The sequence below is a fragment of the Ciona robusta genome, chromosome 3 (genome assembly GCF_009617815.1).
Source record: "Ciona robusta chromosome 3, ASM961781v2".
In the NCBI taxonomy this organism is placed as follows: Eukaryota; Metazoa; Chordata; class Ascidiacea; order Phlebobranchia; family Cionidae; genus Ciona; species Ciona robusta.
This window is the reverse complement of record NC_143237.1, coordinates 4,315,657-4,340,769: the sequence shown is the minus strand read 5'-3', so window position 1 is coordinate 4,340,769 and position 25,113 is coordinate 4,315,657. Positions and strand designations below refer to the sequence as shown.

Here is a 25,113-nt window from a genome sequence, read left to right as displayed (position 1 = left end):
TGGGGGCTTGGGTTCAGAATACAGACAAGTATGAGTCAAATATCTCAAATCATATGAATATTAAATTTTCTAAAAATATTCGCGAAAATATAACTCACGCATAAATCTGTGTAGGCACCAGCTTGGAATTTGTTTCACGCACCAGCTTGGAATTTGTTATAGCGCTGTTGCAACTCGACGCCTAAAGTGACGTCACATAACCCAATCCCAATACTTAATTAATCAATGCCAACAGTGCGGATACGACTTATCTCATGAGAGACTTTCCCATGAAAACAAACCCCCCGTTGAACGAGGTTAATGATATCAAGTTCAGCCGATGACAGGCCCAAATCGATTCCCTTTTATCGCATGACGTCACACTGCTGTCACGAGATTCTGTCCGCTATATAATTCGCCTTTTCCCTAACACAAAAACGAATAACGAGAAAGTCTAGGTTCATGGCGGGCTCTTACGAGCCTTTGCCCAGCCGTCAAGTAAGCTTTTGCCCGATACCGTATCGTGTACTTGTATACCAGAAAAAGGAATAAAACATAGTAAGATATCATGAACTGTTTGGTTTCTGGTTATAAAAGCAATTAGTACTACAGTAGATATAGCACCCCGCTGAAGCCTGTATATGAAGTCGGATCAGCACGGAGTCATATAACGCAACCAGCGATCCTGTATATTCAGTGGGGGCTATAGCGCTACGTGATACCTAAAAAATCAAGCTTTAATTTCTTAAAAAAAATGGAGGCTTGGGTTCAGAATACAGACAAGTATGAGTCAAAACTTAAATCATATAAATTTCAAATTTTTCATTTTTTTGCAAAAATATAACTTACACATACATCTATGTTGGTCACTATCAAATTATTCCCATTAAAAAAATAATTAATTTTAATTTTTTTAAAATTATGAATATTAATATTCGTCATAAAAACATATTTATAGAATTTTCGCACGAACCAGCTTCGAATATGTTTTAGCGCTACGTATTAGCTACAAAATGAAACTTTTATTTCTTCAAAAAAATGCGGGCTTGGGTTCAGAATACAAACAAGTGTCCCTTCGTCTTTCCAACGACACCAAGATTGCTATTTTAGCCTTACTATAACTCGAGATATTAAATTTCAAAGAGAAGTAGTTTTTTTCATTCGGCGGGGGGGAGTAGACTTCACTAGGTGCAGCGACGATGGAATCGGTCTATGAATAATACGCTAAAAGTGGGGGTGGCGAAAGTATTAATAAAGTAAAAACTAGTGGCGGTATTACCCCAATTTTTTAATATGTTCTGCATGTTGCTATACATCAACGTGTGTCAAAATTTTGTTAATTTTTATTAGCGATTTTTTTATTTTATCGCGTGTCAACTTTGACGGCCCACCCAACCAAAAGTACTTTAATTATTTAATTTATTTTTTAATACGTAATTGGAGTGTCGCTTCGTCTTTCCAACGACACCAAGATTGCTATTTTAGCCTTACTATAACTCGAGATATTAAATTTCAAAGAGAAGTAGTTTCTTTTATTCGGCGGGGGGGAGTCGACTTCACTAGGTGCAGCGACGATGGAATCGGTCTATGAATAATACGCTAAAAGTGGGGGTTGCGAAAATATTAATAAAGTGAAAACTAGTGGCGGTATTACCCCAATTTTTTAATATGTTCTGCATGTTGCTATACATCAACGTGTGTCAAAATTTTGTTAATTTTTATTAACGAATTTTGTATTTTATCGCGGGTCAACTTTGACGGCCCACCCAACCAAAAGTACTTTGATTATTTAATATATTTTTTGATACGTAATTGAAGTGTCGCTTCTTCTTTCCAACGACACCAAGATTGCTGCTCCAGGTGTACCATAACCCGGGATATTTAATAATATATGATATATTTACTAATATATGATTTTTATTGGGAAATACCGTTACGGTCTAATGATTTTCTTTTTTCCTTTTTAGTCTCTCGTTTTTTCTATAGCCAAGGGGGGTAGGATTCCTCACTAGCACCATAGATACCTTACATGGATAGTCAACTCTTTAATTGTTTTAATATGACGTCATATTTTTGTTTCGGTTCAGTGACTCTGTTTGTTTGTAAACACAAATTTGAGTTATACGCGCCGTATCTGTATCTGTATTGTTATATTTTTTGTTAAAATCTAGAATGGCTCCGTCAAATTGCTCCGTTCCTGGCTGCCTCAATAGTTACTTAAAATCTAAAAGTAGTGGAAATGATAGTGTCTCCTTATTTACGGTTCGACGTCCGGATCTGGCAAAAACTGCAGATGAACGTTCACATCGAGAGTCGCTGACGAATTTTTTGTTGTCAGTTCGAGATGTGAAAAAAGGAGATGTTATAAAACAAATGTTATTGAAAGAGACGTAAGTTTGCTTTTTTCGTTTACTTTTTATTTAACTGTATCTATTAAAAAGTTGAATTTTAGCGCAGCTATATGTGAGAGGCACTTTTCGACCAAGGATGTAGTAATGAAAGGTTCTAGAAAACAGCTGAAGCTTGGTGCTAAACCATACAAAAATTTGCCAAAGTCCACAGTTCGCAGTCACTCACCCAGGAAAGAACCAGCCATTAGACAAGCAGTTTTAAAAATCAGGCATCAGTGCATACAGGATTTGCAGAAGTCACAAATGAAATTGTCAGAGAACATTAAAGGTAGTTTTTCAATTGTAATTAATTTTAAATTGTCTTGGCCACTCACTCAGTGTGTTATTATTATTTTTAGATTTGTTGCTTTATGCTTATTTGTGTTTGCTAGTTACGTAAAGTTTCACAAATTTACTCCAATGAGCATACTATTATTGCATTTTAGATTCATGGATATTTTATACCTGGCGGTCCAAGTTTATAGCCGAATTCAAAGAACCAGATTTTTTGTTGCCCCGTATCAGGTTAGTCTGTTACCGATGATTTATATGTTCCATATGGTCTGAATAAAGAAGATGCTTAAAACATTTTTGAAAGAATATTTCTATATAATGTACTTTCAGAATTGAATTTAATGCTGCAGTATCCTCGCTAGCCCTCTGTGGATGGACTGTCCCTACAACTAAGTTTAGTATTGGAAATGGACAATATGACACACTGTGCAGCTTACTCCGTTAGTAGTTCTTGTATTCCTTAAACATGCTGCTAAAGACACAATTTAATACATTTAACCTAATTAGGTGAAGCAGAAAAACTTATTCTATGTTGTGGAATAAAAGAAGCCGATGAAAAATCCAAAATTCATCCTTACTTAAAATGGAATGGAAAAAAGATTGTTACCACCAATATTATACGATCACCTAACTGCAATATTATTGGTAGGCTACTCTGTGCTATTTTATTAATACTAAACTGCTTTTACATTTTGTTATATTAATATCAAACTCCTTTTTACATATCACAGTTGACCAACACTGTAATGAAGTTCCTGTCTGTCAGGGGTGTTTAAATTACAGTGGCTTCAGCAGAAACGATGCTGTGGAAGTAAACAAGGAAGTGCATGACACCATTAAAGTGGGTTTCATATTTGTTTGTTTCTAGACAATCTCCATAATTTACAATATCCCCTTCATTTTTTTTTGCAGGTTGTTTTTGATAAAGAATTACACAATCTCGGTGAATGGCAAAAAATGTTTTACCAAAACCAAATTCAAAATGCCTCAGCTTCAGTCTATGCAAGGAGATATCATCCTGATGTGATTAGGTGGGCAATTGAACTGTTTTGTCGTTCACCAGTTGCTTATGAACACATCAGACAAAGCAATGTTTTAACTCTTCCTTCAGTGTCAACTATTAAAAGTTACAGGTATGAATGGCTGTATCGTATGAACATATGTAATTTGTTTGTATATGTATTTTGTTGTTCACAAGATATTTTCAAAATATTGCAGAAATTGTATTCCTGCTAAGACAGGTTTAAACCAAATGGCTATCACCGAAATAGAGCGTGTAGCAAAAGAATCCGATCAATTAATTGGATTCATGACATTGGATGAAATGAAAAGTAAGTTCGTAACTAAATTATGGTGATTTTAAATTTAAAATAACGTTATATTATATTGTATACAGTTCGTGAGAATGTGGTCATACGAGATGGGAGATTGTTTGGGTTCGCTGAGCTTCAAAATATTGACAACTCTACGAATTCTAACCTTGCAACACACATTTTAGGTTAGTTTTGTTAACACTTTTTTATGTTGAAAAAGGGCCTTTTACTTTGAAGTAACATTAAATTTGTTATGTTCAGTCTTTTACATCAGGACGGTAAAGCGAGAAATTTCTCTACCCCTTGCTTGGTATCCGACGAAATGTGCCGCACCGTTCCAAATGGCATTAGTTTTTTGGGAACTGCTCTGCGAGTGTGAAAGCAGGGGATTGCAAATTCATGCTGTGATTGCTGATGGGCTGTCACTTAATCGAAGATTTTTTAAATTGATAAGTGGCCGTAATCAGGTTCCGTTGGATGGAACATTTACTGCTCCAAATCCAAATGCACCGCATCGACCAATCTATTTATGTTCAGACCCATGTCATTTGTTAAAGGTAAACTATACTATTATCATATAGACAAGAAACTATGGCAACTAATATGACAAAATTACAGACTGTGCGCAACTCGCTGTTGTCATCGAAGCCTGGTGGCACAAGATACATGAATATGAATAGCAAGGATATACTGTGGACGGACATTATTAAATTATACGAAATGGATGCAAAATCACCCATTCTTAATTCTTCAGGACTCACTGTGGATCATATAAATCTTACACCATATAGCAAAGTAACTACTGACTAACAAAAATAACTTCAACCTTATATTTCATGTAATCAAAATTTATACAGATGAAAGTTAATTTAGCGAAAGATGTTTTAAGTTGGCGTGTTGGACAATGTTTGAGCCGTATACCTGAAGCAAACGGAACATCTGACTTTGTTTTAATGTTTTCAAAGTAAGTGATTACACTTAGATTTTTGTTTTAGCATAGATGCGCTTTAATTTATTTTGGCGTGCAGATGGTTTGAAATTATTAACTGCAGCACAAGCTCTCCCATACGCGACTGCTCAGACACCAGATTGAAATGGTTGGAGGAGATGTTTATCAACAAGTTGCTTGAGTGGAAGGTTTATTTTTTGTATAAAATATGTATTTTTTCCTCTATTTAAAAACTTCACTTTCAGAGTTATGTTGAATTAAATCACCCGGGAGAACATAAAAGATTATTGGCTAGACCAACACTAGAAGGATTATTGTTTACTACATGCAATTTCATTGGTTTATCTAAGAGATTGTTACAGCACCTTGATTATGTTTGTCTTCATTCCTTTAATCAAGACATTTTAGAAGCCTTTTTTGGAAATCTGGTAAGTTGAAAAACTTGGCAAAAGTGGAATAAATATCATTCATGAATAAGTGCTATGTAACAAATATTTTTATAGCGTCAGCTTGGAAGACGGTCCGAGAACCCTGATGCATCTCAAGCTGCGTATGGTATACAACACCTTACTGTACGCAAAGTCATCAAAAAGATTAAAGGCTCAAATGCAAGCACAACTTATGGGAAAAATAATGCTTGGACCAATGTCTGTGATGTGCCAATGCCAAAACGAAAAAGAAAATAAACTTTGCTCAAAATGTTATTTTTTATTTTGCAATAGCGTAAACTTAGCAAAAACATATTAAAGGGTTTTAAGATTTTTTCTTAAACTATAACGTGATGTTTTCAATTGGATAGATAACTTCAAAAATAACTTTTTTGCAAAAGCATAACTCAGAGCTTTGACAAAAACTGTTACAGCATGTGTAAGAATATTCTCAACAGCATCACTATTGTCTGCCTCATTACTCACATGGTCTACTAAGTGTAAAAATGAGGAATCATTCAACACCTGATGCCGAAAGGCTGTGAAATCAATGCTGGCAGGACTCTTATTACACTCAATCGTCATTTTAGTGTAAATATGCTGTAGTAAAAACATGTAATTTTCAGATGGATACTCCAATTTAAAATCTTTTTCCAATAATTTAATTAGGCAACCAGAAGGTTTGTTCGAACATATTAAATTAACAACAGATAAATGGGAGGGAAATTTTATACGCACTTTTCTGATAGTGAAGCCAGCTATGTACTCCACAATGTCTAACTCAAATGAGGTTATTGGACTGCTTTCTGAAACCATTGTTTTATTAACAACAGGTGTAACTATTTTTTTCACTAACTGCAATAAAATTGTCGCTGCTGCTGCGTTATTAACAGCAGGCAAAAAAAGAGAATCTGCCTTCAGACACAAATGAGGATACTGGCTCACTATATAGTCGGCTTTCCTATGTTTTCCATAGTGCTGCATTAGTTCTGTCACTGCCTTAAGTCCCTTTTCTGTAAAGGAATGCTCTTTGGAAATATCGTTCAGCATTTTATCCGGTTGCATGTTGTCACTATAGGGTTGCTCTTCCATTGAATATTCGTATTCGTTTAAATCATTTAAAATTATTCCTTCCATCATATTCCGGGCGATATTTTGCCAATCCTCTGGTTGTTCCATTGCGTTTTTGTTGATTCTGAAAGCTAACTGACTAAACAAAACAAACAGATTCACTGAAGCGTAACGGAAACAATGGTATGCGGCAAGTTGACTATCCATGTAAGGTATCTATGCTAGCACCAGAGATACATAAACAAACACATAGAAATCTAATGTGCAGCTTGTTTATGTATCTCTGCTAGCACCGAAGCTGTTTTACGCCTTTCCACAAAAGGAAATCGCAAATAAAACTCAACAAGTTCGTTTAAATTCATTGCGAAAGTCACCGCTTTTGCTCTATTTTGAACACACAAAGACGGCGGTTGGACTACTCGGTGTTTTTACGACTCTGGTCCCGTCCAGGCCTGCTATAGAGGGCGCCATGTACCAACTTAATCTGTAACCAAGAGAAGGATTTTACACTATTGAAACAAAAAAAAAATCAGTGCGCACCACCAAGAAACATTGGTGCATACACAACGAGCTGCACATTTCAAGGTGCACATTTTGGAGCTGCACATTAGATTTCTATGGCTGCACATTAGATATCTATGGCTGCACATTTCACAGTGCAAATTTTGCTGCACATAAAAAAGTCACGTTCCCTGTTGGTCGCTAAAAAGTTAAATTCCGTCCGCATAATGCCTTTTTTCGTAGGGTGGAATAAAGATTGATTACCAGCACACTAGTGTAGTTTACGTTGCTGTAATCAATAAAACATGAGCAGTGTTAATGTTGAGTATTGGGGTGAGCTTCCACCTGTAGAAGGAACAACACAACTGACAAGATCAATGTCAGATATGAAATTTCCTCGTCCATATATTGTAAGTAAAGATGCACATTACAGAACAATTAGGTATTCTAGGATATCCCAGGGGTAATCCTTTAGCTGGTGGCGTCCTAAAATTTTGGTTTCGAAATGTTCGTGAGGTCTCAACTTTCGAAACAACTCTTGCATTCGTGTTGAAAATTAACTTTAAAAATGCGCGAAATCAGGCTGCGCAGTGCTACATATCTATATAATTTTATATATTATATAATTAATGCAATAAAATTATTTTGTTATTTAGAAAAAGGCAAATTTTTAATGCAAAACTCAAGGGATCAGTCTGTTCGAAGTTAAGCAGATTTCGATTACCTTGGAAGAGTAATAAAACGCGAAAATATATGAAAAATATTTAAATATTTGGTTCACCAATGGAACAAACATTATTAATGTACTTACACATAGGCGCGAAGGCGCCTAACGCGGTCAGACAGGTTAGGCATTTGCATTTGGCACTTTGCCTATTAATTGCTTCATAATAAGATATTCAAACGCAAACGATTTACGTATTTCATAAAGTTAAACCATTATGCGTCCACGATTGAAGCTCTAGTGTTTACAGATTAGCTTCTGGCCAAATTTACGTAACTTTTAATGCCAGTTAAACATACACTCACCAACGTAACTGTTACATCACAAGCTGTATTGTGATGTCATCCATTATCGCAAGGTAAGAAATACCAACTTGCGGCGATACACTATGTCACAAACGGCATTGTGATGCAATCTATTATCGTAACCTACGTATTGCCTAATCCCAACCCAGGATGCTACATTACCTCACAAACGCCATTGTGATAGAAACAAAGATCGTAGGATATTGCGTGTGCCTGCACCTGCAAGTTTGCGATCTTTCAATACTTTACAACCGCTACTACTGTTTGTATACGTTCAACGTGCTGCGTAACGAGTAATACGAAAGTTAAACCCTAACCAGTGCGTAATGTGCGAGTGTGCTAATTACCTTATTAGCTTACGTATGATGTAATAAGTAGTTGACATTTGTAACTATGAGTTTGCCTAACCTAGACAATCAAAACTTAGGCGCCTATGTACTTACATAATGTTATGTGAAGCTATGCCATAATTTGTTCGCCCAAACCATTTGAAAATTAAATCGCCAAGCCTTATACTATTGCTATAATGTTGCACGCGAGAGCGAAAATTATTAAAAATGAAAAAGTGGAGCTACTAAAAGATAAAGAGTCTATTCAGCGCAGCTTTCTCAATGCTGCGATTTGTTGCCAGGTATCGTTAAGCGCAATTTTTGACATCCAAATTTTTGCGAGAAAACCTAATTATTCTGACCATAGGCGCCTAGTATGGGGAGGCGGGGAGGAGACGCTTCCCCGCCATTTACCGTTATGACGTCAGAAAAACAGGTCGCGTAAGTCTAAACGTTGCGTATTTCTCCAACCGAAAAAAAATGCTTTGACCGTTTTATAACTTTTATTTTCCTTGCACAATGTTAAATGTTACTTGCTACGAAAACGTATAGTCCATCTACATTGTTGGACCAAGCGCGATTATATGTTTTCACTATAACACGCGTCGACGGCCGTCACTTTCCGCCAAAAACTAAGACTCGCGTAAGCAACGTATCTACGAAAAAAGGAATAACTTCTTTCATGTGCTGAATAGGTAAAAGTGCTAATTATTAGGCTGTCTAAACAATTTACACATAGTTTACGCAAACGGTATAACGTAACAGTATTGAATTCGCGGATAGTAATTCGTAATAGACGCGTTGTTATTGCATTCTCGAACAACAGATTCTTGCCCAAGATCAACAAATAGTTTGAATATAAGGTTAGAACAATTTAAACAATGGAAATAAAACCTTCAAAATACTGCAACAAAAACGGACCGGTCACGCCAAGGCTGTTCTTTCCACGGTCACGAGGACCAGGATTCAAACTTATTTCAAACGTTGTATTTGACGTCAAGTTGTGTCTAAAACAGCAACATTTTATGCTGGAATCTGTAAACCTCTTGTGCTCCGTATTCAGAGAAGCAAACAGTTCACCATTTATTCGGTATAATGGCTAACGAGAAACTCTGCAATTGGCTTTCGTTGTAACTTTTTTTCTTTCTTTTCCAAAACGCAAGCTTTACTGCATTTAAACTCGGTAAAGATAGATATGAACATTCACTTAGGCTTTTATGGCCGACGAGATGGGTGCCTCGTTATGCAGCGATAGACGCATTCTTGCAAGAATACGAAAACGTATTAGATTGGCTGGAACAAACTTCTTAAAATTCAGAAATGGACAATCTCATCTACAAGTCTTGTATCTATTCATTTGCGCATGAAAAAGTGTTAAACATACTATTATATACAAGTGATAAATCGAATGTTTGTAATAGTAAATCCCGTCTACGTTGCAATCCAAAGTTGTTCTTTAACAGTTGAAACATTCCGAAGTTTACTTAGTGATATTACGTGTGTCATTTCCAGTAATAGTTATGATGATGACACAGCAGTTGCTTTTGTTAAGTCTTGTTTAGATTTTACCGCAAATGCGGGTCTCGTATATAAAGCCCGACCGATATTGCTTTTTTCAAACCGATACCGATATTTTGTTAATTTCAGTTGCCGATATCCGATACTTTAATGCACCTAGAAAACTAGACTGATTAAAACCGAAAAATCTGATAGGGCCGATAAAAAACAAACTACAGGCTTAATTATTATAATTAGTTATTAGTGAACTTGTAATTACTTAATTGGTTAATTTGTAATTGTTTTCAAATAAATTTTACCTCCCTTCCATTAAACAAACATTATATTTATCAGCTAATGCAGTTTATTTGTGTATCAAGTTGAGGCTCAAAAAGATGCGTAAGTGACCTATTGTAACCTCGACGTTACACGTGCCCGATAAACATGACATGCGGTGGACGCCTGTTCAGACGCTTCGACTTATACGCAAGATCAGCGGTTCCCAATCTTTTCTAAAAATTTTGCCTGGTGGACCCTTTGCAATTATTTTGATATTTCGCGGTCCTATAAAAATCAAAAAATGCTATAGAAAAATGCGAAAACCACACCAATGAAAGAAAAGGCAAAAACTATCAATACGGTAAGCTGTTTGATGGGATGGGTGCACTTGTTTTGCTGCAATTAAATCAATGTATGGTTTGGTTTTGAATCACAATCATTGCTTCATTGCGGACCCTCTGAAACTGCTGTACGGACCCCAGTTTGGAAACCGCTGCGTTAGATTGTTACGAATGAGTTGAATTAGGTATACGAACGAGTTTACGTTTATGAACAAGTTAGTGCTCTGCATTAATTCTGACGTAAGTGTTAGAAACCTAACATCAGGCTGGAAAATACCTTACGCGAAGGCGTTCGTTAATCTTGCTAAGCGACACAAGTTAACAATTTACCTTCGTTCAGTGTGCGTCGCATTGTACCGAATAGCAACTTCTATACGCTACCAACGATTAGATACTCAAAACATTTCTCAGCATAAAAGCGCAATTGTTCTATGAAGCAAACACTTTTAATTCCAACCCCCTAAAGGCAATAAACCACTATTGTAATAATAATCGACGCAACAATTGCTGCTGTGTTGCAACAATCTAATTGTTACTCAATCCCGAATAATCCACGTGTGGATTGGTACTGTGTCAGAACAGAAATACGTGTTTATCTAACTTTACGTAAGACTCGTAGTTATGATGCAACCGGTAAACTTGTTGCGCAATCAAAGCTAATTGCAAAGAGACAGCGTATTTGATGTTTCTCGTTTTTACTTTTTGTTATAAAATAGTATCGGCTCCCCGCTGATTTTGAAATCTAGGCACCTATGATTCTGACAGGATTGTAAAAATACCCCTTTTTCAGTGATAATGTCACCGTCCGGATCGTCGAAAAACGTCCGGATTTTTTTAGTAGAAATAAATCCTATTTATATTAAAATCAACTTTCTTACGTTCGGCCAACAATATACTCTTTGGTTTCTTTGTTCCGTAATTATTGACGACATAAATGTTCGCTCTATTTTAACCGCATCGGTTACATTGCGAGAACACGGCGAATAGCTAAAATGACGAAACGGTTTGTGCAAACATTAAAAAAAATGCATTTTCCTAACACCTACTATACTAATTTTGTCACAAATCATGTCACATGGAACCTTTATGTGGTGAATTTAAAATGATATTACATTTATTAAAACGACGTATCTAAATCGGTAGAAACAAATGAAAAGTTTTACGCACGTTAATCGTGGATTAAAAATGTAACGATGATTACGTCATAATACCTTTGATAAACTATTAAAATTTTAGAAAACAATTGTGGTTTATGTGCTTCTATATTTCATATAATTGTTTTATTCCCGATATAATTTTAAGCAAGCAACCAAGAATAGTTTAAACTTTAACAAATGCAGGTGAATTGGGTTTATGTGAATTTTAATTGATGCAAATATAAGAGCGAGGAGCGACGCTATCAGTAAATTGGAGCCGACGCAAATTGTAATATGATATTACAAAGTAAAGTATCTTCCCGGCCGAGCTTGGACAGAAGCCAAAAAACATCGTCGTTGGCACCGCACGAGAACCAGAGTTTCATTACGGCACTTTTCACGAGAATAAATTCACAACGATTGCTTCGTTTGTTAGGTGTAGAATGTATGCTACCGCATGCGTCTTCCTTTATTTCCTACACCCGCGCAGAGCGTAAAAATGTGACGCTCATACACGATGTTTCGATCTCGTGGTTCGTTGGGCAGTGGGCATTCCTCCCGATTGTTCTGTAATGAAACGTCATAGTTCATAGTTATGTTGCAATAAGACATGTCACGTAACAATTAAGCGCAAAATGTCAAATTGCAGCACGGCAATGTTTGTTACTCGAGCGACTTCGTTAGCTGATTATTACGAACACGCGACGAAAATAAAACATTAGATCGCAGCTTTAACAACGGTTTCTATCGCACAGTCGCCCGCACTAGACTGTGGTGTCGTGGTGATAGTCAGTAATATGCTTTATAACAAGATTTGGTAGCTTGAGTGACAGACGCACGTAAAACATATTACGTCCGGATTTTCAATAAAATTAAACGATCACCGTCCGGATTTACAACTTTTACAATCCTGGATTCTGACATCATATTTTCATTTACAAAGCGCTAAGTGAATAATCGCCCGTGTCAAAGTAATGATCGTTTGTAGTTGATTTAAATCAAACTTCTGTGACTTAAAATCAACGGCAATAAGACTGCTTTTAATATATATAACTGAATGCGCAAGTTGTTGCAACAGTTTTCTATACTATCTTCATACTCTTTACGCTTCTTGTTCAATGTTTTTTTTGCTAATTATATTTATTAAATCATATTATTAATCTCTTGCAAAAGTAAGTGCCATTTTCTTCTTATTTTTATTTTTAGCGACCATCCTCTGCTTTAAATATGCTGTGCTTAAATTATTAGAAATGTCCCGCCTCTATTATTAATTTTATGTAACTGACGAACTGTAGTATTTAAACCATTGTTTTTATTCCATCACAGATTGAAAAGGAAAGAGAAGAAGTGTTGTGCGATGAAATCGATAAAAAGGTTTATTTAGGTCCAACATGTTCTTATATGATGGACACTGTTAAAATATTAGAATACATAAAAGCAGTAAGTATTTCGGTTTTTGATAGTATCAATTTTGGGGTGTAACTATAACCACTGGCTTCGGGTACGGGTGTGCGGGGTTGCGACACACTCCTGCCAATTCAGGAATTCGCTACTCCTGTTTAATGCACAACTACCGCACACGCGTATAATGTCGCGATCACGACAGATTAATTTGTAAAAATCACTCCCATTTTACACCTCTCTGATTGACCAATCAGAAACAAATGAATCGTGGATCAACTCGCATTATTACGTATGCAAGACCAGACAATCATATAATATGCAATATGATATGGAAGTATTTAGAATAGCAATGTTTAATTTACTTGATTACTAGTTGCGAATGCGCGTCAGGCATGTAAAAAAAACAAAAAATACGGCCGATACTGATTCGTATTTAAATTTATCTGGCAGTTTGGTAAATCGTAGACGCATGCGTTCTACTTATGCCAATTTTTGTTTTACAAATTGCTAAAATCATGTTAAAAATACTAGGGTTGTAAAAGTTGTAAAAGCTTGGGTTCGCCGAGCTTCTCAGCTCAGCATGAGGCCGAGCCCAAGCACCTATGACATCAATAAGGAGAAAGGCGTACGAGAATGCGTTCCTATTCAGCCGAAAAATGTCGCAAATCAAAATAATTCAAAGCACGTGGTTTGCGATTAAAAAGGCGTCTCGTTTCGTAATTTCCAGTTATGCAAATTGTAAAATTCATATAAAGAAATGTAGATCTAATCATGTTAACAACACATGATGGGAAAGGCACAAGAACACGTCGTCCATGATAGCCCCATGTCGAACAGACAAATTGTCTGTAGGCTACATGCCTGAATCTCATAAACGATAATAAACCGAACATAAAAAACATATACATCTATAATGATTTTTTGGAGATTGGGCAGGTTAGTTAACCCATACAAATTGATTTTTATTAAAAAAACATAAATTCCTTAACTTTTTTACCTGAATTACGTCTTCTGCTGCATTATGTCTTCTCTTTCACCGCAACCCACGTGTTCTAAATGATTTTAATTAGCGACGCTTTTCGTCCAAAATGGAACGTATTCTCGTACGCCTTTCTCCTTAATGACATCATAAGCTCGTGCCGAGCTTTTGGTTGAATCTCGGCGCTCGGTGAACCTGAGCTTTTACAACACTTTCCTATTGTTAACACCAAATTCACGAAACACTACCAACATCGTCTGCTTCATAGCCCAGGTCGAAGTATTTATTGCAAACGTATCAATCCTTTACCTGATCGCATACGTAAAAAGGCAAATATCCAACGTGTTTTCAAGCTTCTGCTGGCTAAATAATCAAGGGGACAATCGTTATTATGACGCAAATAGTCAGCGTCTAAATTGCTATTATGTTGTAAATAATTGCCAGGTCAAACAATCGCTATTATGATGCAATGAATCCACGTGTGAGAGTATTGTTACCACCAAATTTACGAAACAGGAAACATTACCATTGGTAAACCATTGGTAAACCATTGGTAATGTTTCGTTAATTTACCAACATCGTCTGCTTCATAGCCCAGGTCGAAGTATTTATTGCAAACGTATCAATCCTTTACCTGATCGCATACGTGAAACAGCAAATATCCAACGTGTTTTCAAGCTTCTGCTGGCTAAATAATCAAGGGGACAATCGTTATTATGACACAAATAATCAGCGTGTGAATTGCTATTATGTCGTAATCAATTGCCAGGTCAAACAATCGCTATTATGGTGCAATCACTGGCGCCCACTTACGGAGAGGCGGGGAGGCGCCGCCTCCCGGTTTATTTACCGTTTTCATATAAAAATTACGAAGAAATAGCTTATACGTGATGCACCGTATTTATTTTGCAATATTCGTTTGTTTTTATTTAGCTATGCTTTATTTAGCTATGCTCGTTTAACTTTTTTTATTTAGCTATGCTTTATTTAGCTATGCTCGTTTAACCCATTTTTACCCAATAACGCACAATGCGTATTATGCGAGTTTCAATCAACGCGTCAAAGGGCATTGTTTCGTAAACAACACTGAAATGCAATGCGTTAAACCCTACAATGCGCACTGGGTAATTTGAACCAAAGGAATTAGTTTTTTTTACTCATTGTTTGAACCGAACGAACATTAAGCCAAGTTTTCCTCTATTCAATGCAACATTCTCCAGACACATGTCATTCTACACGTTGACGCTTATCGGCGAGTTATTTTTATGTAATAAAATTTAATTAACCTTTAGAAAATTAACTTTCTTACGTCCGGCCGACAATACATTCTTCGGATTCCTAGTTCCGAATCAATTGACGACATAAACGTGCGCTTTATTTTAACCACATCGTTTACCTTGCGAGAACACTGCGGATAGAAAAAAGACGAAACAGGTGTGCAAACTTTTTTAATTTGAAGAAAAATGCATTTTCCAAATACCCGCCGTATTAATTTAAACACAAATTATGTCACATGGAACCTTTATGTGGTGAATTAAAGCTAATATTACGTTATAAAAAAATACATTAAATACATAAAAAAACATTGGTGCAAGTTTTACACATGTTCACCGTGCATAATGTAACGATGGTTTACGCCATAATAACTTTGATGAATTAGTACGATTGTTAGAAAACATTTATGTTTCATGCACTTCCATACGACATGTAAAGTTTGCTTATTTCTTTTACTCCCAATATAATTTTAAGCGAACAATCGTGAATATTTTAAAAGCAGGTAAATTATGCTAATTTTAATTTGTTCAAATATAGCAGCGAGCGACGCTAATGTAAATTGGAACTAACACATAGACTTAGTAATATGATATTACAAAGTAACCTTCCGGCCGAACTTGGACAGAGGCCAAAAAACGTCCTTTGAAGGCACCGCGCGAAAATCATAGTTTCGTGAATCCCAGTTGCAAGATATTAATTTTAGTTATTTCCTCCATTTAATTTTGTTATTTTTAAATTTTATGTATATTTGTTATGTTATTTTACACTTTTTTAATATAAAAATGTTAAAACTAGTGATGTACCGAAGTTTCGGTTTGCCGAATTTATTCGGCCGAATCAGCGATTTTGACAAAGATTCGGTTTTGGCCGAATCGTGCGTAAAGATTCGGCAAAAACTGAACTTTTTCACAAACAATATAGATACGATTAGCAAGAACTTGCGCTATTTGTGAGATAAGAATTAAGGACTATTTGCAACCAATAAGTTTAATTCAATTAATCGTCATGCTTTATAGCAATGGTAATCATTTCGGATACGGTTCTATGGGCTATGGCACACGCGCACTTTGATAAACTTCGTCACATTCGCGACTGAATCTGCTCCCGATCGTCGATAAAGAAACACTCGCTTTTTCTCTCTTAATAGTGCACGCGTCTGCTCCCGATCGTCGATAAAGAAACACTCGCTTTTTCTCTCTTAATAGTGCACGCGTCTGCTCCCGATCGTCGATAAAGAAACACTCGCTTTTTCTCTCTTAATAGTGCACGCGTCTGCTTCCGGTCGTCGATAAAGAAACACTCGCTTTTTTCTCTCTAAATAGGGCACGCGTCTGGGCACGATCCCCTGCACATTTTTAGCACAAAGCAGAATACAAAATGTAAAAGTAAAGTTTTCGAATAATTTTTTTACTCTCGGTATAGTTTTAAGCCAGTAACCGTGAGTAGTATAAATGCAGGTAAATCGCGATTATGTGAATTTTAATTAATGCAAATATAAGTGCGAGGAGCGAAGCTATCAGGAAATTAGAACCAACACAAATTGTAATGTAATATTGCTAAGTATGGTCCCGGCCGAGCTTGGACAGAAGCCAAAAACGTCGTTCTTGGGCACCGCGCGAAAATCAGAGTTTCGTGTCCCAGTTGCAAGATATTAATTTTACACCTAAAATATTAAATTTAAAATTTATATACACATGTTACGTTATGTAACATTCAAAATCCAAAAAACATTTCATATAAATCCGACAATTTATATACCACAGGGCACAGGCTGCTCGCAAATTAGACTGAGATTAGCATTTCGTCGGTTTCTACAAGAACAAATTCACAACGATTGCTTCGCTTAGTAAGTGTTGAAAGTATGCTATCGCATGCGTCTTCCTTTATTTCCCAAGCCGACGCAGAGCGTAACATGGGACGCTCATACACAATGTTTTTTTTCGTCACAAAAGTAAATAATTTTTTTTGTTTGCGTAACACAGGTTTTGTCAATGGTTACGCCGTTACAGTAAAGAATTTTTAAGTTCTCGAATTAACTGCTCGTCCGTGTTGCAATAAAATTAAATTTATCTAATCCACGCTCGTCCGTCACCGTTGTGCTTTTCTCCCAACGATTTACTTTCCCTGTAGTTTTGGTTCGTAAATACGCGCGTTATTGGGAGACTAATGTTTCCCACAACGCTTTATTGCCACATTAAAGACTTATATTAAAATTGTTGATACTTGTGTGTGACACGGTGCCATGATAAAGTATTTTCCTGTATGTCGTTTTTACCGACCGCCCGTCGCCGTAGGTTCGGATGACGTCATAAACGATTCGGTTGATTCGGCCGAATTGATTCGGCACAAATGGCCGAATATTCGGTTTCGGCCGAATCGTTTTTTTAACGATTCGGTACAACACTAGTTAAAACATTTTATATAAATCGTATTTATATACCACTGGCCTATTCCGCTGACGTTGCATCTAGTCAGTTTCCACGAGAATAAATTCACAACGATTGCTTCGCTTGTTAGGTGTAGAATGTATGCTACCGCATGCGTCTTGCTTTATTTCCCACGCCGGCGCAGAGTGTAAAAATGTCACGCCCATACACGATGTTTTGACCTCGTGGTTCAGTAGTTCCCAAACTATGGTACGCGAAGGTTTCCCAGGTGGTACACGAGCACATTATTAGGTTCAAAACCAAAGGATCGCAAATGATCTTTTAGTGATTGTCATAAGCATTATTTTAATTCACATAAATTACGTAGAGCGTGACATTTCATGCTATATTCACACAATGGCTAATATGACGCAAATAATCAACGTGTGAATTGCTATTATGTCGTAATCAATTTCCAGGTCAAACAATCGCTATTATGATGCAATGAATCCACGTGTGAATCCCTACTATTTCGTAATAAATAGGCTGCTACGATGAGGAAAACATCAAAAATATACAGCAGTGCTACTGCTGGAACATATTTAGGTTATTTATTACCCTGTTTGATTGGCAAATTACATTTACTTTACACGCAACTGTGGGAAAGGCGGTGCATGAACCAAAAAATGGTACGCGAGCGTGGTTGGTTGGGCAAAGGGCACAATATTTTCGATTGTTATGTTATGAAACTTCATAATTAATAGTTATTTTGCAATAAAACATGTGATGTAACAATTGAACGAAAAAATGTTCAAAGTGCAACACGGCAATGTTTGTTGTTCGATCGATTTCGTTACCTGATAATTACGAACACCCGATGAACATAAAACATTATATCGCAGCTTGAACAACCGTTTCTATCGCACAAGCGCCCACACTAGACTGTGCCTAGCTTTAGTCTATACGCTTTATAACAGGATTTGCTAGCTTAGGTAACAGACGTGTGTAAAATATATTACGTTCTCACGCAAATCGTTCACGTAACCCTTCTGGCCTTATATTGACCTTTTTAATTATTATTGCGTCAACGTAAATATAATCAAGTGGGCGCCTATGGGTGCAATGAATCCATGTGTGAATCCTTACTATTTCAGAATAAACATGCCGCTTGGCTGAGGAAAACATCCTAAATATACAGCAGTGCTACTTCTGGAACATATCTAGGCTATTTATTACCGCAAATTACATTTATTTTACACATAGGCGCCTAACGCGGTCAGACAGGTTAGGCAAATGCCTAACTTTGGATTTTGGCACATTGCCTATTAATTGCTTCATAATAAGATATTCAAACGCAAACGATTTACGTATTTCATAAAGTTAAACCATTATGCGTCCACGATTGAAGCTCTAGTGTTTACAGATTAGCTTCTGGCCAAATTTACGTAACTTTTAATGCCAGTTAAACATACACTCACCAACGTAACTGTTACATCACAAGCTGTATTGTGATGTCATCCATTATCGCAAGGTAAGAAATACCAACTTGCGGCGATACACTATGTCACAAACGGCATTGTGATGCAATCTATTATCGTAACCTACGTATTGCCTAATCCCAACCCAGGATGTTACATTACCTCACAATCGCCATTGTGATAGAAACAAAAATCGTAGGATATTGCGTGTGCCTGCACCTGCAAGTTTGCGATCTTTCAATACTTTACAACCGCTACTACTGTTTGTATACGTTCAACGTGCTGCGTAACGAGTAATACGAAAGTTAAACCCTAACCAGTGCGTAATGTGCGAGTGTGCTAATTACCTTATTAGCTTACGTATGATGTAATAAGTAGTTGACATTTGTAACTATGAGTTTGCCTAACCTAGACAATCAAAACTTAGGCGCCTAATTTTTTTTTGAGTTTTTTTCTACATCGTCGGCATAGGCGGAGAACTTTTAAAATGCCAGGGTATGCCAAATATTTGCGTCATAGTACCAATAATATTTTAGCCACCAACAACAACAACAACAAAATGCACTGTTGGCAAACTGTTTGTGTCTTTTAAGCTATATTTCAAGCTATAGAATCGTCCGTGCAATTTTAAAACAAAAGAAATAAAGTAATTCCCGCCGATCGCTATTAGACAACGAGCCTAAAATACTGAGACGCCATTCAATATAAATATAACATCACGAAAGTTTTGTGCTGCTGTTGAACATTAGATGTCATTTTTTTATAAATCTTGTGTTTGTGGGGTCTTTGTATAAAACGTTTGTAAATCGCTTTATTAAAAACGTTTGTAAATCGTTTTTATTAAAACGCTTGTAAATCGTTTTTATTAAAACGTTTGTATATCATATTATTAAAAACGTTTGTAAAACGTTTTTATGTGTTTGCCAATATAGGTTTTGCCTGTTTCGTGGGTTAGCCATTACGTTTGATTTAACTTTCACGGAGGCGTGAGTTATGTAATATGCGCAAGGACCTTTCTTCGATTTTATTACGTTGGCAGATAACTGTAAGTAAAAAATTAAATCCAACGACATCCGCCATGCAAAAAAGATTTAAATGATAAGACAGTTAATTTTAAATTGTGTTTAATACAGACCTTTTGTCACTATAGTATTAATGTATTATATATGTTATTTAGTTCTGATACAGTCGGGGTACAACAGAGGGAAATTGTATATAATGGCGCTAGCTATGTATTTCGTTGCAATCTGTTTTAAGTAGAAAACTAACGCATGTTTTCAAGTGAATTTGGGTTCTCCACCGTGAACGTAGATTCGTAGAACATTCAGTTCGTTATCTCCTGGAATGCTGATAATGAACGCGTCAATTGGCATTGTGACGTCAATAATCGACGCATCAAATGCTATTATGACGCAAATAATCAAAGTGTGAATCGCCACTATATCGTAACAAAGGATTATGCGTGGTTGAAGAAAACTTTGGTAAAGATCGACTTTATTACTTCAAGAATGTATTAACAACTGTAGGCTTAAAGGGGCATACCAACGAAAAATCAAAATTTGTGTATTGATAGATATGCTCAAATGTGATCTAAATCTACCATCAAAGTTTTAAAATACAAAACAGCTTTTGAAAAATATGAGTTTGAAAACCGCAAATTCGACTGCTGGAGTAAAAAAAAATTGGCCGTTGCGCAATGCATGGGATTTCCCATAAGAAAAATTTCACTCAACTTTGATCGTTTCTACTTTTTGAAAATAAAAAAAAACATAATAAAGTCTATGTTTTACAATTTTTTTATATATTCTTGAAGAAGAAGCATTCATTATACCAAGCCAGAAATAAAATTTGAATTTTCTTTAGTATTTTAGAAACTAAAAACGATCAAAGTTGAGTGAATTTTTTTCTTATGGGAAATCCCATGCATTGTCGAAACAGCCGATTTTTTTTACTCCAGCGGTTTTTTTCACTCAATTTTTTTAGAAGCCAAATCGTTTTGGCAAACTTTGATGGTACGTTTAGGTTACATTTGAGCATATCTACCCATATACAAATTTTCATTTTTCGTTGGTATGCCCCATTAATGATACGCAGATACTGATAAACGACCCTGATAATGCAGTATTTAAATATGACGACAGGTTTTAAACCGACCCCCTTTTTGGGTTCTGGCTACATGACAACCTCTTATACATGACGTGGAAACTAGATTAAACTGCAATATAAGTATATGATGTTTTATTGTGACGGCAATTTTGGACGTCGGGGTAATTCTATTGAAAATCCGGTGGGGTACTTGAAATGCGTTTACTGGACATGTTGAAATATTTATTAAACCAAACATTGAGCCGAATTTATTTTAACCTTGTAAAAAATCTGAAACTACCCAGAACCGAATGTTGTTACGTCACAGACACAAATGCTTTTATCGCACGATAAGTTACCAGGCAACCGAAACGTACCTTGACTGACGTCTCCGTTAGAACTGCGGTCTGGAACATTTATAAATGTTTGATTTTTATTATTTTAATAGTTTAATGAAAATATCAATGATCCTATCGAGGTATTCTAGTATTATCTGCGCGAATATGATCTATAAGTTTGCGTAAGAAAGGCAATAAACATGACGCACGCATTAAAATTCCAGGACATGCGGGAGTACCCTGGTATTTGTGAGGGCCTGCGCGCAGGCCTTGCAGGCCCGCATTCAGCGCCTATGATCGTCGGCAATAAACTGCCAACGGTTTGTCCAAATGCGTTGGCAAAACCGTCGGCAATTGCCGATTGCCAACGTGAGTCTCCAGGGCTGCACCTGCATTGAAATCAAAGTGTCCCCGGTTTCATGATTAATGGCGATACTAATACAGATCGGCATATGTGTCCTTGGGCAAGACACCTGACTGATATTGCTCCAACCCTGCAGTCACTAATGGGTTGACCAAATTGTAAGCCATAACTAATAAAAAGGTGTGGTAACTCGTAAGCACATTATAATAAAAGTGCTGCCAACAATTCGCGTCTGACTTCGATGTAGTGTCGCGGCACCGTTCGCACGAAGCACTTAAATGGGTTTTGCGGGTGTTTGGGTAATGGGCTAAATCTGGCCTGAATCCCAGGTACTTGACAAGGACCTCACCCATAAAGAATAAATAACAAATAAACATGTCAAAATCTGTCTTATGTTCAACAAGGTGCAAAATTGTAAAAGTCACTTTTGAAAAAATATGATTGAAGCTACTTTCGTTTTACCTCAATGAATTATTTTTGATGACACTTTTATGCCTATGATCCAACAAGGCTACCTTTGAAGGATCAATAAACTGATTTATGTGAGTAAAGTTGATATTCTCCTATAATTTAATAAAGATTTTAAATTCTAGATTCGAATAAAAGTATTCTAGGATATCTTAAAACATTGGAGATCCCGTCATTTTTTTGCAGAAAAAGAGAGGTCCTATTCCCACAGAACAATATTGCCAAACACTTAATCCACGGCTACATAATTGAGCAAAAACAGGCAACGCGAAACATATAGCAGCAACTTTTAAACCAATGTTGAGAAACGTTTACTCTTGAAAGTCCTACAAAAAAAAATGCCATAGAATTCGAATCTAATGGATTAGAATTTTGTATTGCATCCCTACTCTTGACGAGTCCAAGTTGTTACGAGGCACACCCCTAATTGTTATTCATAATTTTGCTTTACAGGCAGAATCCCATATCTGTGGAGTGTCTGAAGGTCGAAGTTGTGTCAGTCCTGTTTACCCAAATCTAATGTCACCATTAACTGAAACTAAATATTCTACTACTAGTAACATGACGCCAAGGTATAATAAAATAAATATTTGTTTTATTATTCCATAAATAGAGTTAAAATCTGAAATTTAATTTGCTTTAGCCTAATCACTATTAAAGTTTGATGTTTTCTCATTGTAAACATGCGTGTTCCTTTTTAAATGTTTTAAAATAGAAGAATTTGCTTTGATTTTTGTTGTGTATCTGCCCTTTGTTCTGTATAAACTTGATATTATCTAAAGGCGAAATCTATTTTTCCTTCTCGCAACCACAGACGTAAGTTCAGATTCTTGCTCTTGGTATCGGACCTATTTTTACTTTTAGCAAAGAATCGCAGTAGAAGTGCAGCGATAAAAATAACGGGGCTTAAAAAGCAAATATATATTTTTAATTTTTATTTTCTTCACACCTTTTACTGCAAGTGAAAATCCTCTATTCTTTATGGGAGATCTTAGTGCCATGGTAATGGCAATCATCTGTGAGATTCGAATCCTTCATGGCATTCATGTACACTTGTTATGTTATGTAACACTATTTCAAAATCCAAAAGTTTAAACTTTTAAATAAATCGTATAATTTATAAAATATTGGCTGCTCGCTGACGTTGCATTTCGTCATTTTTCACGAGAATAGATTCACAACAATTGCTTCGCTTATTAAGTGTTGAATGTATGGTATCGCATGGGTCTTCCTTTATTTCCTAAGCCAGCGCAGAGCGTAAAGATGTGACATTTAGATCTCATGGTTGGTTAGGCAATGGGCACATTCCTCTCGATTGGTAGTTTGGTACATTATAAAACGTCATAATTACACATGTCATGAAAGGTTCGACATTACATCTACATATTATCCAGAATTACAAAGTTGGCAGAGTGATATGTTGTATTGACGATTGGTCCCGTCATGAATATGGTTGAATTTAAATATTTAATTCACATTTCGTTTTATGATATTGCACCTGTAGCCAGACATGTAAATTGTGCAAATTGTTATATAGTTTTATTAATATGCTTCTGTGAACAATTATTAATAGCCTGGGCCCAAGCGCTAATGACGTCATTATGGAGAAAATGCGCACACGAACAGGTTCGGTTTTAGTTGCAAGAAGCCGCTAATCAAAATCGCACAGAACCCATTTGTTTCTGATCAGAGAGACTGCACAAAATGCGAGTTTTTTGAAATGCAGTGTTGCAAGATGTAGAATTCATATAAAATTTATTTTTAATTGTTTCAAATAATTTTGCGGACAGCAGTACTTGCGAGTTACTGAGCGAAACTAAATGCGGAAACACTGGCCACTCAGTAACTCGCAGGTACTGCTGTTCATGACTTTCCAAGAGTAAATTCCTAAGGAACGAGTTTATTTGAACTAGGTTTCTTTACAAACTCTAATGTGTAACCCGCATATTCAACCATGCCACCACGCGTATTCGGATTCAATAGCATATATAAAAATGCATCGAATACCGCCGAACTAATTGAGTCGTAATTCGGCCCATCCCCAGTTTTTTTTACACGTGATTAGGCACCTTATACTAATCCCGGCTTAAATTAATTTAATAAAATTTATTTAGGACCAAAAAATTATTAATTTTTTTTTTTCTATTCTTTAAAGGGGGGAGGTTTCGGCCGCCTAACCCCCTCCTCCTATTTGCCCCGGTAGTGCCGCATGTATCTAATGATTTAAACAATGATAACGTGTAAATCGCCACTATGACATAGGAAAACATTATGAGTGATTGATAAACAACCAATGTTCCCTCTAATTATTTTCACTTATGTGCAACTTATTTTTTTTTTCTGGGCAGGATCAAAAATTGTCAACTAAAAACTAGTGGATGAAATATCCATATATTATGGTGGGGTTGTCGTTTGTCGGCTATCGCTATCGACTTTTTAATCGACGCATTGGATTAACCTATTGCAACCAGCTAGCATTGTTTGGTAAGAAAACAAAACAATTATAGGAAAGGAAGCTTCAGGATTGTAAAAATACCCCTTTTTCAGTGATAATGTCACCGTCCGGATCGTCGAAAAACGTCCGGATTTTTTAGTAGAAATAAATCCTATTTATATTAAAATCAACTTTCTTACGTTCGGCCAACAATATACTCTTTGGTTTCTTTGTTCCGTAATTATTGACGACATAAATGTTCGCTCTATTTTAACCGCATCGGTTACATTGCGAGAACACGGCGAATAGCTAAAATGACGAAACGGTTCGTGCAAACATTAAAAAAAATGCATTTTCCTAACACCTACTATACTAATTTTGTCACA

General features: G+C 36.2%; 1 protein-coding gene and 1 long non-coding RNA gene across 5 annotated transcripts in view; one reads left to right on the top strand and one right to left on the bottom strand.

The window, feature by feature from the left end:
* Nucleotides 1–1,679: 1,679 nt before the first annotated feature.
* Nucleotides 1,680–20,775, bottom strand: LOC149738324 (uncharacterized). The gene is made up of 3 exons (XR_016384599.1): nucleotides 13,938–20,775; nucleotides 6,662–12,103; nucleotides 1,680–2,003 (listed from the first exon to the last, which is right to left on the bottom strand). It is a non-coding gene; the product is annotated as an uncharacterized LOC149738324 (long non-coding RNA).
* LOC149738323 (STAGA complex 65 subunit gamma-like) overlaps nucleotides 7,195–25,113 on the top strand; it is a 31,623-nt gene continuing 13,704 nt past the window's right edge. For all 4 annotated transcript variants that reach the window (XM_089873610.1, XM_089873609.1, XM_089873608.1 and 1 more), the window contains exons 1-3: nucleotides 7,195–7,335; nucleotides 12,863–12,976; nucleotides 22,747–22,865. In XM_089873610.1, coding sequence (XP_089729736.1) covers nucleotides 7,231–7,335; nucleotides 12,863–12,976; nucleotides 22,747–22,865 — 338 coding nt within the window. In that variant the 5' untranslated portion in view covers nucleotides 7,195–7,230. The remainder of the gene's footprint in view (nucleotides 7,336–12,862; nucleotides 12,977–22,746; nucleotides 22,866–25,113) is intronic.